At 40.0% G+C, this 17,642-nt stretch overlaps 1 protein-coding gene across 3 annotated transcripts in view; it reads right to left on the bottom strand.

Annotated features, from left to right (window-relative positions):
- RPS6KC1 (ribosomal protein S6 kinase C1) overlaps window positions 1–17,642 on the bottom strand; it is a 195,942-nt gene that overhangs the window by 38,601 nt on the left and 139,699 nt on the right. For all 3 annotated transcript variants that reach the window (XM_043486363.1, XM_043486364.1, XM_043486365.1), the window contains 2 exons: window positions 7,819–7,866; window positions 6,466–6,598 (listed from right to left, as the gene is read on the bottom strand). In XM_043486363.1, coding sequence (XP_043342298.1) covers window positions 6,466–6,598; window positions 7,819–7,866 — 181 coding nt within the window. The remainder of the gene's footprint in view (window positions 1–6,465; window positions 6,599–7,818; window positions 7,867–17,642) is intronic.

The following is a 17,642-nucleotide window of genomic DNA, read 5'->3' as shown; positions in this document are numbered from 1 at the left end:
CTCCTTTCCCGATTTGGAACCAGTCTGTTGTTCCATGTCCAGTTCTAACTGTTGCTTCCTGACCTGCATACAGATTTCTCAAGAGGCAGGTCAGGTGGTGTGGTATTCCCATCTCTTAAAGAATTTTCCAGTTTGTGGTGATCCACAAAGTCAAAGGCTTTGGCATAGTCAATAAAGCAGAGATAGATGTTTTTCTGGAACTCTCTTGCTTTTTTGATGATCCAATGGATATTGGGAATTTGATCTATGGTTCCTCTGCCCTTTCTAAAACCAGCTTGAACATCTGAAGAACTATGGACAGAGGTTTGTGACATTGTACAGGAGACAAGGATCAAGACCATCCCCATGGAAAAGAAATGCAAAAAAGCAAAATGGCTGTCTGAGGAGGACTTACAAATAGCTGTGAAAAGAAGAGAAGTGAAAAGCAAGGGAGAAAATGCAAGATATACTCACTTGAATGCAGAGTTTCAAGGAACAGCAAGGACAGATAAGAAAGCCTTCCTCAGTGATCAGTGCAAAGAAATAGAGGAAAACAGTAGAATGGGAAAGACTAGAGATCTCTTCAAGAAAATTAGAGCTACCAAGGGAATATTTCATGCAAAGATGAGCAAAATAAAGAACAGAAGCGATATGGACCTAACAGAAGCAGAAGATATTAAGAAGAGGTGGCAAGAATACACAGAAGAACTATACAAAAAAGATCTTCATGTCCCAGATAATCACGGTGGTGTGATCACCCACCTAGAGCCAGACATCCTGGAATATGAAGTCAAGTGGGCCTTAGGAAGCACCACTACGAACAAAGCTAGTGGAAGTGATGGAATTCCAGTTGAGCTATTTCAAATCCTAAAAGATGATGCTGTGAAAGGGCTGCACTCAATATGCCAGCAAATTTGGAAAACTCAGCAGTGCCCACAGGACTGGGAAAGGTCAGTTTTCATTCCAATCCCAAAGAAAGGCAATGCCAAAGAATGCTCAAACTACCGCAAAAAATTGCACTCATCTCACACGCTAGCAAAGTAATGCTCAGAATTCTCCAAGCCAGGCTTCAACAGTATATGAACCGTGAACTTCCAGATATTCAAGCTGGATTTAGAAAAGGCAAGAAGAGGGCGTAGTGTATGTTTATATACAAAGGAAGTTTCTGAAAATATTCCCCGTATTTCTTGGGCATCAAAGTGAAAAAGGAATAATTTTCATTTCTATTTTATAGACTTCCATCTAGCGTGAATTTCTTTCAATATTCGTTTTATAATATTTTTTAGAAACTAGCTAGTAAGAATCATTTCATCCCTTGGGTCCTCAGGCATCTTGAGGAGAAGCTCTTTCCTCTCCCCCACCTAATTGGTATGCTCATGCTCAGATGCTTTTCCAATCACTTTCTTGTAATCTAATCATTCATCTTTTCTTACTCAGTATTGAACAATTATACACTGAGCTCCTTCTGTGTACCAAGCATTCCTGTAAGTGCGGGTATCTGTATACACAATGAATCATAATCCCTAACCTTAGGAACTTGAAGTTTTTAACGATACGCATAGCCTTGACTGAATATATTTGTTTCTCTCACCTTTTCTTCTTCAAACAGAATTAAAATAAGAGATCCATTCATAGGAACAATACCTGTTTTAACCCTCTCTCCTAAAATCCTGTCTGCCATTTCCAACTGCCTACTCAACGCCACCTAGAAATTTAATTTAACAAGCAACTCAAACTCAAAAGGGGCTTTCCAGTTAGCTCCAATGGTAAAGGATCTGCCTTCAATGTGGGAGACCTGGGTTCAATCCCTGGGTTGGGAAGATCTCCTGCAGAAGGAAATGGCAACCCACTCCACTATCCTTGCCAGGAGAATTCCATGGACAGAGGAGCCTGGTGGGCTACAGTCCAAGGGTTGCCAAGAGTCAGACAGCACTGAGCGACTAACACGTTCACTTTCAAACTCTAATGTCCAACACTGAATCTCCAGTTTTTCTCTCTAAATCTACTCTTCTCAGAGCTTTCTTCATCTTAGTAGATGGGAACTGTTCTTTTAGTTATTTGAGCCCCAGCCATGGAGTCATACAAGGCAGAACCCTGCCAGTTCTATCTTCAAAATGCAATCACGATCTAACAACCATTTCTCACCACCTCCACCACTGTGTCCACACCAGCGTCGACTTCTCCTGGATTACTTCAACAACCTCCAAAATGGTCTCCCTCCTAAATTCTATTTTCCCTCCTAGATTCTGTTTTTCACCAAGCAACCAGAGTGATCCCTACCTTGTCACTGCTCCGCTCACTATCCCCCAGTAACTTCCTATCCATTCAGAATAAAACTATCTTCTTAAAGCGTCTCAGGAGACCACACCAGACCTGCCCACGTGTGTCCCCACTCCCACGAGACCGCTTCCTATCACGCTCCCCTCTGCTCCAGCCACAGCTGACCTTGCCGCTTCCTGTAGAGCAAACACACTCCTGCCTCCAGGCCTGTGCACCTGTTCTCTCTCGCCAAGATACTCTTCCCGCCCACGTCCACATCTGCTCCCATCTCACTTCCCTCAGGTCATTTGCCAAATGTCCCCTTCTTAATAAGATCGACCACTCTACGTAAAATAGAAACCCTCAACTCACCCTTCTGGCATTCCCTCATATATTTACTGATGTGTTTGCTTACTGTCTGCTCTGCCTCTATACTGTTAACTCCATGAAGGCATATTCTTCATTTTGCTCATTACCACGTTAGATCTGGGGCTTCTCTAGTGGCTCAGACGGTAAAGAATCTGCCTGCAATGCGGGAGACCTGGGTTCGATCCCTGGGTTGGGAAGATCCCCTGGAGGAGGGCATGCATGATAAGCCACTCCAGTATTCTTGCCTGGAGAATCCCATGGACAGAGGAGCCTGGTACCCTGCAGTCCATGAGGCTGCAAAGAGTCGGACACAACTGAGCGAGTGAGCACAGAACATGTTAGAACTAGGGCTTCCCAGGTGGTGCTAGTGGTAAAGAAATTGCCTGCCAATGCAGGAGACATAAGAGACGTGGGTTCAATCTCTGGGTTGGGAAGATCCTAGGGCATGACAACCCACCCCAGTGTCCTTGCCTGGAGAATCCCACGGACAGAAGAGCCTGATGGGCTACAGTCCATAAGGTCACAAAAGAGTCAGACACAACTGAAGCGACTTAGCATGCATGGACGCATGTTAAAACTAAGAGCCCAGAGAGTGCCCAAAATATTTCTAACTGAATGAATTAAAATGTTATGAAAATTAGTCCAAGAGACTCATGTGAAAAATGAATAGTTCTATAAGCAAAGGGAAGTTAAAGCCTAAATCATAAATATTCAAGCATTCATATTATGGAGAAAACAGTTCTTCAATGTTTACTTTTTCAGTAATAGCTACTCACGCATAGGAAAGTGGTATTTTTATGATAAAAGCACAAACTCCTGTTTCACAGAGGTGACAAAGTACCAGCGACACGTAAAAGATAACACACTGTCCGCCATCCAGTTCAGTTGACCGCTCATGCCAAATCCAGGAAATTATCCTAAAGTCTTCTCTCCCTAACCTTAAATCCATCATAGGTCCCACTGAAAGTGAAAAGTGAAAGTGAAAGTTGCTCAGTCGTGTCCGACTCTTTGCGATCCCATGGACTATACACAGTCCATGGAATTCTCTAGGCCAGAATACTGGAGTGGGTAGCCTTTCCCTTCTCCAGAGGATCTTCCCGACTGGGGAACTGAACCAGGGTCTTCTGCACTGCAGGTGGATGCTTTACCAACTGAGCTATCAGGGAAGCCCACATAGGTCCCACTGATTACCCCCAAAGCAACTCCACTAGAATCCCAGAAGACCATGCCACCATCATCTCTTGCCCAGGCTACTTTACTAGCCTACTCACTGGTCTCCTCTTGACTTTCTATAATCCATTCCACATACAACAGTCAGAGGGATTTTCTTGAATGTGAATCAGACCTTGTCACTGCTTAAAATGTCCAATCATTTCCCAATGCCCTTGAATGAAAGCCAAAGTCTCTACCTTGCTCCTGCCTACTTCTTCCGTAGCTTCATATACCACCAAAGCTGTCGATTGCTTGCTAGATCCAACCAAATGGTCTCCATCCTTGTTCATCAAACAAACCAAGTTTGCTTCTGCCTTCAATTTTTCACACTGATCCCTATACCTAGAACAGGCTTCCACCTTACATTCAAAGGGTTATTTCTTTTGTCATTCAGAACTCCTCTAAAATGTCACTTTTTTAGAGTAGGCTTCCTTGAATAACTAAAGTTGTCAACCAGTCACTCTCGATTAGATCACTCTGTGTTAAAAATGAGCATGAGTGCGGGCTAAGTCGCTTCAGTTGTGTTCAATATTGTGTGACTCTATGGGCCATAGCCAGCCAGGCTACTCTGTCCATGGTATTCTCCAGGCAGGAATACTGGAGTGGGTTGCCATTCCATCCTCCAAGGAATCTCCCCGATCCAGGGATCGAACCCTTGTCTCTGGCATCTCCAGCATTGGCAGGCCAGTTCTTTACCACTAGCACCACCTGGGAAGCCCCAGAAATGAGCACAGTCCCCATTATTAGCTGATAGTATCACTCTTGTTTTCTGTTTGACTCTCCACAAGAAGTAAGTTTATTTTCCTGTCTTGTTCATCAAAAAGAAAGCCTAAAAGATAGCACATACTCAATAAATTTGCTGAATATTAAATGAATCCAGAGTCCCTATTTCTACTACTATATATTTGTATTATAAAATCTTTTTAAAATTAAACAATAAACACCCAAAATGAACTGTCAAAAGCAATTCCTCTCCTCTCCCCACCCACATCCCCCCACCTTCTCCCCAATTTAAATAATCCAGGACAAATTCCATGGCCATGTGATCATTCAAAGGCAGGCATGGTCAACAGCAAAGAAAAAGAAATTTGGTGAAGATAACAAACAGTTCTAAAACCGAAAAATTTGAAAGCCACATGTCTATGGCTTTAAAGCAGATTATAAACATCTTCTACAGTAATAAGGTAAAATCATTTGAAATATGAGCTTTAGGAAGTATAAGAAATGATAAGAAGATGGCATAAGAAAAAATATTTGGAGAAGGAAAAGGAAAAACAGGAAGAGGAAGCTTCAAATAGCAGAGGTAAACTAGAATTGAAAATTTACCAGATTATCTCCAACATGAATAATCCACACTGGGTAATAGAATATTGACTATAATTACATTCATCCTACTGACCTTGTTCTAAATTATTATGGATTATTACTACGCAAGTTATTTTGTTCCACACCAGAGGTGGCTGTATTTCGCTATCAGATGACATGACCTCTAATTCAATAATGTCTATAATGCACTGGTATCCTCAGATAAAAGCTGTCTATAATGTCTGAACAAAGGTGAATTAGTTATCCAATTCACACACGCAATTAACTCTCTTAATACCTGAGAGACCATGGAGCCCCTTCTGAATTTCCTATTAAATACTACATATGGAGGTCTTCCCTCCATCTGTAGTTATCTTGTGCTGTACTTCATAATAAACAATATTAATAGTTTATTGCCCCCATCAAAAATCTTACATTAGTTATCATAAGAGACCTCATCCCACAAAGCAATGACTCATTTTCCTAGCAAAATGCATTCAATTCAAGTGTTACACCTATTACTAGAGCACAACAGTTCTTTATGCTCAGTGACGTAAAAACAATAACAAAACCTTCTTGAAATATGGAAAATAATTTAATTTTCTTTACCATTTTAAAAATATCTCTCAAAATCCAAAAGGCAATGTTTATCTTGTGCATTTATATTTATATGCTGTGTTCATTTTAATAAAAGACTAATTATTTAAATTCAGGTGTTAAAGGGCAAAAACAAACCAAAATTTAGTATTTTTTTTTTTTGCCACCTGTTCCCTTTACTAAGAGCTGAAATCTCATAAAGAGTCTGAAGGCAGAGCACTGCGCCCCTGCTTTGTACCCATATGTGATGCCAATGGCTGTATTCATAAAAACCCAGATCAGAATAACTAGTTAATGTCAAACGTTAAGCAAATACCTATGCTTTCTAAAAAAGGAGGTAATTAATTAATTCTTCAGGGGATGCTTTTCATTTTTGTCATCTAACATTAATGTATCTTTTCAGCAGAGAACAAGAGAAATCCCTAAGATAAAACCTAGTTCTCTTAGCACACGGCCGCATTAAAGTTCTCATCATATTGAACCCATCCTCCGAGTAAGGAAGCAGCTAAGCGTATCTAAGAATGTTCCAAATGAAGTCTGCTGCTCGCCTGGGCTTTCATTGTCCCTCGCAACTCAAAGTGGGGGGGTGGGGGGCCCAAGCAGAGGCATAAGGAAACCGTTTCTTACACGTGTTTCATATGTTTTATCCACTCAAGTAACGACAGAAGGAAGAAGGGCATTATAGAAACCAAAAAGCTAAGGGTGCCTAGCTTTCAGCGCACACAGCCTGAGCCGCAGACCAACCTTCCGCGTGCTGCAGCACGAGAAACACCGACTCCTCGGAGACGATGTACTTGTGCAGGCACACCATGTTGGGCACACAGCGGGGGACGATGGTCTTTCTGTTCCGGCTGCATTCGCTGCTTTTCCTCAGACCCTGACAGAGAACAAAAAGGTCAGTTGTACCCTCAGCTGCCTTTGGAGCCTGCTGCGCTCTGTGTTTATCAACCAAACTAATCTATCCGAGTTACTCTGGGCTTCAGAGAAACCACTCATCTGCTGCTCTGTGCCCCTCGGTCCCTGGAGGCTCTGCTGATGGCATCTGGCGTGAGTCCAGAGCACTGAAGATGCCACAAAGCTGCCATTAAAATCAATTACGTGGGTCAGTGTTTTTATTAGAGATGCTCTCAAACTAAGTCATCAGGATGACACACAGTTATTTCTCTATGACCTTTCCTTAAGTTTTATTTTACTTATGTGTATCTTCAAAGCAGTAGACATCGTGAGATCAATTCAAATTCCTGAGACACAAAAGGTATTCCGAGATTAAACAGGCAGTTTTGAAATGCTATTCCAAAAAAAATATGAAGATCATTTTCTCCAAAGAACATTTCTCCAAAGGAACAAGGTATGTGGAGTTTCTTGCGTCATACCATGGTTTAAAAACCTGCGGAAATATCAGCAATAAAGTATACTCAGAGAGAAAAATTTATTTCCGTGTATGTCAATGTGACCTACTGCCATGCTGATAAGTAAAAGAAAAAATATCAGAAAAACATAACACTGATTTGAAATTCATTAATTCTGGATGCTGAGGAAATGCTTAAAATTAGGATACTTTTAGAATATTGCACTATGAAAATCCACTTCAAATACGATTTTGAAATTACAAAATTGAGGGGGGTTTCTTCCCTTATTCACTTAATTACAAATTGAGTAATACAGAGAATCAAAATTGAATTTAGGTAAAAGACATGGCCAGGGATGTAGATAACACTTTTCCAAATACCTTTAACAAAGACTTTAAGGTAAAATTTCAGCTCTTAAGAACTGTAATCGTAATCAAAAGTATGATTGTATGTGGTCTTCATAAATTATGTAAAATATATTAGAGATGTATTTAAATTATACACTATACATTTAAACAGCATAAAATGAGTCTTCAACTTATTCAAATTATTTCCTCCACACTCTTTTTAAATGTATGCTACAGAGTATTTATCAACTGTGATGGAAGGACACAAACTAAAGTGAATCCAGATGACTGCAAACACAAAAAAAGCCATTCAAACACCCAGAAAAAAATTAAATACTTTCTTTCAGAAGCATAATTTGAAAATACATTTCTAAACTCATTAAACAGAAATTTCTACTTACTTTTAAAATAAATGTCTGTTCTGTCCTTGTGTCCATTACAAGTAAAACCTACAAAAAAAGACATGAGTAATAAATTATTTACAATCAGTGAAATACGAACTCATAACTTTTTGAAACCACACTAAAGGTTTGGGGGGAAAGTGCTGAAACTGACTCAGCCAAAACCATTAATTTCTGAATAGGCTTTTTTTGTTTGTTTGTTTTGTTTCTGTTTTTGTTTTTTTAATTAATTTATTTATTTATTTATTCAGTGGGTTTTGTCATACATTGACACGAACCAGCAATAGATTTACACGTATTCCCCATCCCGATCCCCCCCTCCCACCTCCCTCTCCACCCGATTCCTCTGGGTCTTCCCAGTGCACCAGGCCCGAGCACTTGTCTCATGCATCCCACCTGGGCTGGTGACTTGTTTCACCATAGATAATATACATGCTGTTCTTTTCGCAACATCCCACCCTCACCTTCTCCCACAGAGTTCAAAAGTCTGTTCTGTACTTCTGTGTCTCTTTTTCTGTTTTGCATATAGGGTTGTCGTTACCATCTTTCTAAATTCCATATATATGTGTTAGTATGCTGTAATGTTCTTTATCTTTCTGGCTTACTTCACTCTGTATAATGGGCTCCAGTTTCATCCATCTCATTAGAACTGGTTCAAATGAATTCTTTTTAACGGCTGAGTAATATTCCATGGTGTATATGTACCACAGCTTCCTTATCCATTCATCTGCTGATGGGCATCTAGGTTGCTTTGAATAGGCTTTTTTTTAAGTCACCAAATCACACTGTGAAAAATCCTATCCAAAGGGTATTTCCTTTCTAAAAATGCCATATTTTAGAAACACTACCATGTTTTCCTAGATTTATTTTAAAATATAATTCTTAAAAGGAAACATTACTTTAGAAAAAGAACTCTTCCTTATGAAACATTAAGTGGCTAAGTAAAAAAAAAAAAAAAAAAAAATTGTTTTACAGAAATTGAAGTCTCAACTTTCTTCCCAAAACCTCAAACGTAGCCACTTGCTGCAATGTGATCTCAATAACTCAGGCCCCAACCCAAGGCACCCTTCTGGTGCTACTTCTCCATCTTGGACTCATCCTTAACTCCTCCTTTTCCATCAGCAAATCCTGCCAGCTCTATCTTCAAACTGTATCCAGAATCTGAACTCACCTCACCCCTTCCACAGGTATTACCCTGAATGAAACAAAGATTTACCCAGATTATAACAATGGCCTCCCAACAGATTTCTCTGCTTCTATCTTTGCTGCCCTATGTTCTATTCTCAAAATAGTTATGGCAGGTTTTCTTTTTAAAAAATTATGTTATATCATGTATCACTTTTCTTATTCAGAGAAGAAGCATACATCCAAAAAATGACCTCAAGACCCCTCATAATTTCACACATCACCCCCTCAAACCACCTACTCCCCCTACCCATCTTAATGAAAAGAAAGAGTGAATAGAGATAGGGAATCACCCTCCCATATTTATATTTATAGTTTATAAATATATTCAATATTTATATATTTTATATCATGTTGATCTTTTTAGAGACATTACAGCAGATGTTGGCAAACTATTCCTGGAGAGATACAGGCAGTAAATATCTTAGGCTTTGCAACCCATGTGGTCTCTGGTGTAGCTACTGAACTCCACTACTATAGCACAAAAGCAGCACAGTCTGAAATGGGCTGTGGCAGAACTTACACCTCAGAAATCTGTAAACACGCAGCATTCTGTAAGCACTGTGTAAAGGTCTTTTTTTCCTGCCCTCTTCAGTGAGTTGGGAGTCAAGGGTAAAAGAAGCTATCAAGCTTAGGAAAATAAAAGAATGCTGAGAAGAAACAGGCAAGTTAAAATGAGGAACCTGTTTAAGACCTGATGAATTTGAAGTCATAGTGACAACTTCATCTTTGACCCCTCTTCTGGGTGCTTGATCTATCCTATTCTACTCTTTCTAATTTCAAACGAATATTCCCACAGATACCTTCTCAAAGCCCTCTCCTCACTAAAAACAAAACCCAATTTTACCTCTTAACAGTATTAAATATTATCACCCAGGAAACCCCCTAAATCAAAAAGTTCCCTAAGTCCTGTGAGTTCTCCCCTGTCCCCACCTTTGTGACCAGTGACCAAGTCTAGTCAATTCTACGCCCTAAGTATGTCTCCTCTCCATCCTCCACTCTCTTTGGCCTACCATGATTTCAGTGTTTACTATGTGCTACGCTTTAGTCATGTGTAATCACTGTTAATTCTTTCAATTACCCAATAAGATAATTTTACCATTCCTACTCCATATGTGAAGATATTATAGCTTCATCTGTAGAAGATATAATGGTGAAGTGAAAGTCACTTAGCTGTGTCTGACTCTTTGCGACCCCACGGACTGTCCATGGAATTCTCCAGGCCAGAATACTGGAGTGGGGAGCCTTTCCCTTCTCCGGGGGGTCTTCCCAACCCAGGGATCGAACCCAGGCCTCCCGCATTGCAGGTGGATTCTTTACCAGCTGAGCCACCAGGGAAGCCCATAATGGGAGAAAATAATAGTCTCTACCACTTGTGAGAACTTCAGTGAGATCATCTTTAAAAGTGCTTGGTACAGCCAATTGTTACTATTACTGCTTTACTATAATAGCTTCTTCTCCCTGAAATGCTCACCCAGCCCCTTACCAAACAAGCACTCATACTTCCATATTCAGCTCAAATGTCACTGATGCTCTTCCTATGTTTTCCTACTATATACGATACCAGCCTCTTCAATATGGTTTTATTTGGTCACTTTGGTCCATATCCCAACCAGATTTCAAGCTTTTCATCAGCATGTTGTAAGCAGAATAACAGTTGCCAATGTTGCTCATACCTTAATCTCCATAACTTGTGAATATGTTATGTTATTGGCCAAAAGGACTCTGCAGATGTAATTAGGATGCAGACCTTACAACAGATTACCTTGGATTATCTGAGTGGGCTCAATCAAATCACATGAACCCTTAGAGAACTGTCTCAGTCCAGAACTGTAATGATGCACAAAACTGATATGGCAGAAGGGGAAATCAGAGGGATTCATAGTATGAGAGAGATGTTGCTGCTGGCTCCAAGATACAGAGGTCCACATGTAAACACTGGACATAGACCTCTAGGAGCTCACAGTAAGCATGAGAAGGAACAGGCAGTTTTCAGGTACAAAGGCCAACCCTTGGCTGAGAGCTAGCAACCACAGTCCTACAACCCCAAAGAAAGGACTACAGCCAACAACCCAAGTGAGCTTGAAAGTGGATTTTCCCCCAGAGTCTCCAGGAAAGAAAGCAGCCCTGCCAGCACCTTGAATCCAGCCCAACGCAACTCCTGTCAGACCGCTGATCCAGAGAACTCTGACTACATAAAGTGAGTTGTTTTAAGCAGCTACGTTTGTGGTAATTTGTAATGCAGCAACAGAAAATTAATACAAGGCAGAAACTGTATTTCCTGCAACACATAACCTATCCACCTCCCAAAGTAACTGTTCACTAAACATATGTGAATGAATTTAGGAATAAAAGTTTGGAAGGTAGATAGCAATATGGGAATGGAGTTTAGAAAATAAGTCAGGACTAGAGATGTATATAAATTGCTAAGAATTCTCCGTTAAAAACAATAGCTAAAGACAGGAGAAAGTATCCTACTAGAATGCTTACTTTCGAGCAGGCACTGTGATGGGGTTTAAAGAATCAAATCACATAATTCATTCAACAATCTAATAAGGTAGGTATACTATTTCTTTTTCTTTTTGACCACATCATGCAGCATGTGGGATCTTCGTTCCCCAACTGGGGACCAAACCCACACACCTTGAGTGAAGTGTGGAGTCTTAACCACTGGACTGCCAGGGAAATCCTGAGGTAAGTATACTTTAATTAATCACGTTTATAGATGAGAAGGCCTTTCCTGGTGGCTCAGGCAGTAAAGAATCCACCTGCAACGCAGGAGACCTGGGTTCAATCCCTGGGTTGGGAAGATCCCCTGGACAAGGGAACAGCTACCCACTCCAGTATCCTGGCCTGGAGAATTACATGGACAGAGGAGCCTGGCAGGTTACAGTCCATGGGGTCACAAAGAGTTGGACATGACTGAGTGACTCTCAATTTCATAGATGAGAAAACAAACATAAAATTGTTAATATGCTCAAGCTCACAAAAAGAAATAGAGGAAAATAGAATGGGAAAGACTAAAGATCTCTTCAAGAAAATTAGAGATACCAAGGGAACATCTCATGCAAAGACGGGCAAAATAAAGGACAGAAATGGCATGGACCTAACAGAAGCAGAAGATATTAAGAAGAGGTGGCAAGAATACACAAAAGAACTATACAAAAAAGATCTTCACAGCACAGATAATCAAGATGGTGTGATCACTCACCTAGAGACAGACATCCTGGAATGCGAAGTCAAGTGGGCCTAGGAAGCATCACTACGAACAAAGCTAATGGAGGTGACGGAATTCCCGTTGAGCTATTTCAAATCCTAAAAGATGATGCTGTGAAAGGGCTGCACTCAATATGCCAGCAAATTTGGAAAACTCAGCAGTGGCCACAGGACTGGAAAAGGTCAGTTTTCATTCCAATCCCAAAGAAAGGCAATGCCAAAGAATGCTCAAACTACCGAACACTTGCACTCATTTCACATGCTAGCAAAGTAATGCTCAAAATTCTCCAAGCCAGGCTTCAATAGTACATGAACCATGAACTTTCAGATGTTTAAGTTGGATTTAGAAAAGGCAGAGGAACCAGAGATCAAATTCCCAACATCCGCTGGATCATCGAAAAACCAAGAGTTTCAGAAAAACATCTATTTCTGCTGTATTGACTCTGCCAAAGTCTTTGACTGTGTGGTTCACAACAAACTGTGGAAAATTCTTAAAGAGACGGGAATGCCACACCACCTGACCTGCCTCTTGAGAAATCTGTATGCAGGTCAGAAAGCAACTGTTAGAACTGGACATGGAACAACAGACTTGTTCCAAATCAGGAAAGGAGTACATCAAGGCTGTATATTGTCACCCTGCTTATTTAACTTCTATGCAGAGTACATCACGAGAAACACTAGGCTGGATGAAACACAAGCTGGAATCAAGATTGCTAGGAGAAATATCAATAACCTCAGATATGCAGATGACACCACCCTTATGACAGAAAGTGAAGAAGAATTAAAGAGCCTCAAGATGAAAGTGAAAGAGGAGAGTGAAAAAGTTGGCTTAAAGGTCAACATTCAGAAAACTAAGATCATGGCATCTGGTCCCAACACTTCATGACAAATAGATGGGGAAACAGTGGAAACAGTGACAGACTTTATTTGTGGGGACTCCAAAATCACTGCAGATGGTGATTGCAGCCATGAAATTAAGATGCTACTCCTTGGAAGGAAAGTTATGACCAACTTAGCATATGAAAAAGCAGACACATTACTTTGCCAACAAAGGTCATCTAGTCAAAGCTATGGTTTTTCCAGTAGTCATGTATGGATGTGAGAGTTGGACTATAAAGAAAGCTGAGCGCCAAAGAATTGATGCTTTTGAACTGGGTGTTGGAGAGAAGACTTTTGAGAGTCCCTTGGACTGCAAGGAGATCCAACCTGTCCATCCTAAAGGAAATCAGTCCTAAATATTCACTGGAAGGACTGATGCTGAAGCTGAAACTCCAATACTTTGGCCACCTGATGTGAAGAATTGACTCATTTGAAAAGACCCTGCTGGGAAAGATTGAAGGTGGGAGGAGAGGGGGACGACAGAGGATAAGATGGTTGGATGGCATCACGGACTCAATGGACATGAGTTTGATTAAACTCCGGGAGTTGGTGATGGACAGGGAGGCCTGGTGTGCTGCAGTCCATGGGGTCGCAAAGAGTCAGAACTGAACTGAGAGGTGAGATTTAAACCCTAGCAATCTGGCTCCAGGGTTCTTCCTCTTTAACTGCTAAACTAACATGAGTGCAAAAGGCGGCACATCTCTGTAAAGGTGAGCTAAATAAACATCTACTGAGTCTGTAGAGACACTCTGCTGCTAAGTCACTTCAGACGTGTCCGACTCTGTGCAACCCCATCCCTGGGATTCTCCAGGCAAGAACACTGGAGTGGGTTGCCATTTCCTTCTCCAATGCATAAAAGTGAAAAGTGAAAGTGAAGTCGCTCAGTTGTGTCCAACTCTTCGCGACCCCATGGACTGCAGTCTACCAGGCTCCTCCGTCCATGGGATTCTCCAGGCAAGCGTACTGGAGTGGGGTGCCATTGCCTTCTCCGGTAGAGACACTCAGTGTTCCTTAAATCTCATTTGTTTTCACATCAGTTTGTAACTCCTTTTAAGTCATTCACCAGATTCCAATCCTATCTAAATAACATACATCGATATGATACAGAAAACGTTCCACCAGGTAAAAAGTATGGAAGCTGTACAAAGGAAAGAACTTTTTTCTATCAGAAGCGTCTTAATCGACTGGACAATATATTCCTGTGTAAATCAGCAGTGATATCTCTTTGCTGGTCTCACTTAGTCATGAAGTATGAAGTAGATCAGATAAAAAGGCCAAATTAAGATCGATAAACATGGCTGAGAAGGGCTACTTTGTTTACATTTACTTTCTTCTCCTACCAAGTTTGTTTGTGACTAGACAATGTTCACATTGAGGCAATAAACACAAGAACATATGTGATTTTTTTTAAATGTGCCCTTTGACTGTCAATTTCTCCCAAACAGGTGTTGGCTAAATGATTATAAATTGGCCTCTGGATACACCTCTTCAACTGAGCCGTACAGGGCTGGTGATAATATAATTAGACCTAAAAACATCAGGCTGGTGAATGCTTTCCATCTGTTTGGCAATAATGTTTAGTTAACAATAGTCTTTAAAAGAAGCACCTTCAACTTCAGTTCTTAAAGTTATTTATAGAGCCATTCTTAACACACCAGCACTCCTGCTAACAAGAGCTTTAGCCACTTGGAAATTATTAGCCATACGGCTGTATACAAAGAGAAACGACTGCATTTAACATCTGTATCTTTCCAAATTTACACGCTTCAACCTCATTTAGAGTCATTTCTTAATGAACAGTGCTATGGCACTGCATTAATATTATAGTTGCATGCACAAAGATCATAAGGAGCCAAACATTTTTTTAATGCCAACAGTAGGCCAATCTGTAATGAAGCTGTCAGCATAAAGGACAAAATAATAGCTTCTTTAACCCTCAAACAGAATTTGTTCATTTGTGGACTAGAACACATCAATTTAAAAACTGCTCATGGGTTTGCTCACCTTTATAAAGACAAAAATCTAATCTAGTACTAATTTGATACAATTGTCTTTCCAATGAAAGGCTCCTAAAACCAGCTTTTATTTCATGATAAAACAAGTTCTATAACTCAAACTGTCATGAAATAATTATCTTGGATGGCATACCTTATTGAGAGAATACAATTAATGTATTTTTCCCTTTCATTTTTCACACTTCCTTATCAGCACTATATTAGCATATGGTCTAACAGGAGAGATTACTCCATCTTTGCCCACGATAATATATAGAACCACTGCTCCTAACTGGAAAAAAAAAAGAAAAAAGCAAACAACTTATCCCTCCAGGATTAGCCTCATCTGTTCCTCAATTCCACCAGAACAATGAGACTTGCTTACTTTCCTTTCACAACAGTAGCAGGAAAAGCTCCAGCTGACTATCAGTAAATTTTGTTAACTAGAATGGGGAAGGCTTGACATTTAAGTAGGTTTAACTAGGTACTACCTCTGGAAAGATAGGGGAGGTAGGACAGCATATCAAAAGTATCAAATGACAATTATTTTTTAGGCACATGAAAAATAAATTTGGAGAAAAGAAAAGAGAAAAACAGCAATATAGACACGATGACTGTGGTGAGGAAGTACAGAAAGTTCCCTTCAGTGAAGATCATATGTCATCTATTTTTGAATTTTTTTAGATACTTAATTTAAATGCTGACATTCAAAGTCTGTAAGCCTCTAGAAGTAACTTCAGCTCCAATTCCTTTAAGAAGAAAGATTACCTGGGTAATCCAAGGGAACACCTCTCACTACTTTGGTACCACTTATTTCAAAGGACTCCAAAACAATGAATAAAAGTTGGGGTTTTTTTTGGTTTTTTGTTTTTAATGTTTAAGAAAAGCCTACAGAGACAGCCATACTGGGACAAACAGCCTTCCCTTTAACGGCTGTCACAGTACTATTCCTGTTGACTGGACGTCATCTAAATGGACTTCAGTTGTGCAAGGTACACCACTTAGAACTCACACATCAACATACCAGAGAACCAGGGGATCAACATAAGAAAGAGTCCAGAGAAAACAGAGAAGCCCAATCAGACAAGTTAGCTAGTTTTTCTCAACATAGTTCCAGATAAATAAGGTTATACTTACTATACTCTCTTGAACAGCCCACACTTGACCATTATTAGATTCACTAAACTCATCTTGGCAGTGTTATAGGCACTGGTAATGTTATTCGTCTGTACAAACAGTCACAAACCTAAAGCGCTAAACCGTTGCTTTCCCTGTCAACACCACATGGTGATAATCAAATGTTACTTACACTTATTGCTAAAATTCATCTCATTTCATAGGCTTAGAATACTCAAAATGTATTTTGACTGTTAAGTGTTAATTCCATACCTTATTCTCATGAGATATATCTTATAAAATTCAACAGCAGAAAACAAAGAGTACTCGATGAACTTTAATACCAGCAATTCTTCCAGTTCTTCCCACTGGGGTCTAACTTTCTCTTTTTTGGACATCAGAAGCTAGCAGTGTTCCCTGTACTACTGCCCGGCAACTCCAAAAGTAAAGGATACTCAGCCTACCACTTTTGTCCATGAGAAACTGCAGCGCCAGGAGCGTCAGCATGAACAGACAGTGGAGAGGCACTTCGTGCCCTCACACCATGAAACCAAACTGTTTTTGATGGTCCTGTGCTCACAAAAGTTGTTTCACTGATAAGAACTGAAGTATGAAGAGTAACATTTGACATGGATACTTGCAACTCTATCCTAAAGGATAGAGAGTTCAAGGGTCTGTTTTCAGTAAAGCATAAAAAGTACCCTTGTGACTGAAGGGGAACAGAAAAAAAATTCTTTGATGTCTTATCAGTGTTTTATTGGTGCTAGAATTTCCAACATAAGACAACATCATGAAGTAAGTGAACAAACAATTCAAAAGGATGTTGCTTTATGGATTGATGGCAAAGCCAAAAACATCACCAACCAACTTACAGCAAGGTGAAATATCATTTTGAAGTGGGCTGAGTTCTCTAGGCGTCTATAACCTAGAAATATCTTCAAATGCAGGAAACAACAGAACTGATCTACTAGGATTCTATGGAAGTAGTATGCAAGATCCACATTGCTTTCCAGTTATTAAATTCCAAATTATCACAAATCAAAATATAGTTTAAATGTTTATCCCAATACATTTAATTCCCCAAAACATCCCATTTCAGTTTACCTAAATCTCTTATCTGCCTTTACTACAAACAATTGGGGCAGGAACAAGGAGGAAAGAATAAACTAAGCTGGTAAATAACTGATTTCTCTATAAGAAAACAACTGATCTTAGACTTCTTTAAATGCCCACACATTTGCAAAGGTTTGAGTATGCTAATTTTTTAATTAAAAGATATTTCAGCAGTGAAAGCTCTTTCATATGCACTACTGATTCTTCATCAAACGTTAACTTTCCAACTTAACACCAGTATAGCCGGTGGCAGCCTGAAGGTTCACCATCTGCTGCTACCCAAAGTCACTGTGGCCACCTTCAGAACATATGCATCAAAGC

Source organism: Cervus canadensis, chromosome 13 (genome assembly GCF_019320065.1).
Source record: "Cervus canadensis isolate Bull #8, Minnesota chromosome 13, ASM1932006v1, whole genome shotgun sequence".
Classification (NCBI taxonomy): Eukaryota; Metazoa; Chordata; class Mammalia; order Artiodactyla; family Cervidae; genus Cervus; species Cervus canadensis.
This window is presented reverse-complemented; position numbering and strand designations above follow the sequence as displayed.